General features: G+C 70.3%; 1 protein-coding gene across 1 annotated transcript; it reads right to left on the reverse strand.

Annotated features, from left to right (window-relative positions):
* Positions 1–19: 19 nt before the first annotated feature.
* EMIHUDRAFT_471255 (hypothetical protein) lies at positions 20–1,762 on the reverse strand. Its single transcript, XM_005757449.1, has 2 exons — positions 830–1,762; positions 20–478 (listed from the first exon to the last, which is right to left on the reverse strand). Exons 1-2 carry the CDS (start codon positions 1,706–1,708, stop codon positions 77–79), a joined length of 1,281 nt encoding a protein of 426 aa, XP_005757506.1. The 5' UTR covers positions 1,709–1,762; the 3' UTR covers positions 20–76.
* Between the last annotated feature and the right edge of the window lie 262 nt (positions 1,763–2,024).

Below are 2,024 nucleotides of genomic sequence, written 5' to 3' on the forward strand. Positions count from 1 at the left end.
TCGGCTCGCAGAAGGTCTGCACACGCACGTCTGATCTCTTTGCACGCCCGCTGGCACCCCCTCCCCACCGGCTCTCTCACGCCGAGAGGACGGTCACGTGCGCCTCGACGTCGACGCCCGCCTCCGCCAGCATCGCGCGCGCGGCGGTGTTGAACCCGCCCGGGCCCGACACGACCACGCGGCACGGCTGGGCCATCTGCGCCCACGCCTCCGCCACCAGCGGCGCGCTCAGCCGCGCGCGCACCACGCGCGCATTCGGGAGGCCCTGCAGCAAGCCCTCCGCCTCGGCGGCGTCCCCCGCAGGCGCGGTAGGGAAGGGCGCGGCCGCGGCGCCGCCGGCCGCCGCCGGCGTCAGCAGCAGCGTGCAGCTGCGGATGCCGCGGACGACGGCGTTGACGGCGACGCGCTCATTGCCCGCGCCGCCCTCCTCGCTCTCGCGGCACCAGCCGGCGAGCTGCGGCAGCAGGAGCGCGTCGTCCTCGCGGCACGAGAGGACCACGTCGACGGGCACGTGCAGCTGGTCGCGCCGTGGCGACGAGATCCCTAGAGATCGTCCGAGATCGTCCGAGATCGTCCGAGATCGTCCGAGATCGGCCGAGAGCCGTCTCGAGATGAGGGGAGATATGGGGCGTCTCTCTCCGCAACATCTAGGGGAGAGATGCCAAGCTGCGCCGTCGGAGCGCGGTGCGCGAGGATCTGCGGCAGCGCAACCGCGCCCGTGCCCGCGAGCAGCAGCAGCACGCTCGACGGCCGGAACGCGCGCCCCTCCGACACGAGCCCTGGGACTCGCAGCGTCCTCTCGGGCCGCGAGAGCCTAATCTCGCCAGACCTCGCGTGATCTCGGGCCGATCTCGGGGGTGCGGCGCGTCCTCTCAGGCCGCGAGAGCCAGACGCGCTGCGGCGACGCGGAGTGCAGCCACGAGGTGGCCGCCCCGTCCGCATAAACCTTGATGAGCATCTCGCAACGGCCCTGCTCCCACTCTTTCGCGCTGCTGACGGGCGTGTAGTCCCGCTCCACCCACGGCAGAGGCCCCTCCGCGTTCGGCCCAACCTCGGCGAGCAGCGTGGTGTGCCATGTGACCGGCTCGGCCATGCGTCCGCGGCCGCGCGGGTGGGGTGTGCCTCGCTTGAGGTCGGAGGAGGAGAAGGCGAAGAGCGCGGAGTGCCTCGTCACGGGCGTCACGCTCTCTAGCGACCATTGCGAGTAGTTTGCGATGGCCGACGGCATCGCCTGGCCCGCCCTGTCCGCACGCACGCCCTCCGGGAAGCCAGCCTTGCGGAGCAGCGTGGAGAGCTCAGAGCGGAGGGCCGGCTTGACAGCCGCCTGCTCGGCGAGACCGTGGAGCGCAGTGTTCCACTTTGAGACCGAGATGGCGTGCTGCCTCGCCCGTGCCGCACGCAGGCTCGCGAGCCGCTCCGAGGTGCCGGCGCCCTCGAGAGGAGGCCGCTTGCCGGTCGCTCGCTCGACGACCTTGGCGCTGCCGTCGAGGGTGCGAATGCGCGTGAAGACGTTGTTCGGGTCGAGGCGCCGCGCGCCGCGCTCCAGGATGATGGCGTTCGGCGCCTCGTTGCAATAGCCGAGGCATCCCGACTGCCGGACTTTGCAGCGTCCGCCGACCTCGCTGACAAGCTCCTCGATCTCTGCGAGCACCGCCTCGGCGCCGCGTGCCCGGCACGTACCAGCGTGGCACACGTGGATCTCCGCCATGGAAGGCGAGGGAGCAGCGACAGCGACCGAACGGCGACGAACTGCGTCTGAACTCGGCCGCCGACGTCCTGCCCAGCAAAAAGAATTCGCAACCGGGTCCGTCTCTACATACATACATACCACGACTGGCGCGCACTACTGGCACTAACACAGTACACCAAAAGAACTGCCCCGCTCCTCCGCGCGGCGCGATCAAACCTCACCAGAGACCGACTCGCGGCTTCGTGGCGTCGCCTTAAGTGGCAACGAGCGCATCCGCGTCGTCGCTAGACGGGGTAAGTCCGCGGTGCCTCCTTCTTCGTGTCCGATTCGACGT

Source organism: Emiliania huxleyi, assembly GCF_000372725.1.
Source record: "Emiliania huxleyi CCMP1516 unplaced genomic scaffold EMIHUscaffold_902, whole genome shotgun sequence".
NCBI lineage: Eukaryota > Haptophyta > Isochrysidales > Noelaerhabdaceae > Emiliania > Emiliania huxleyi.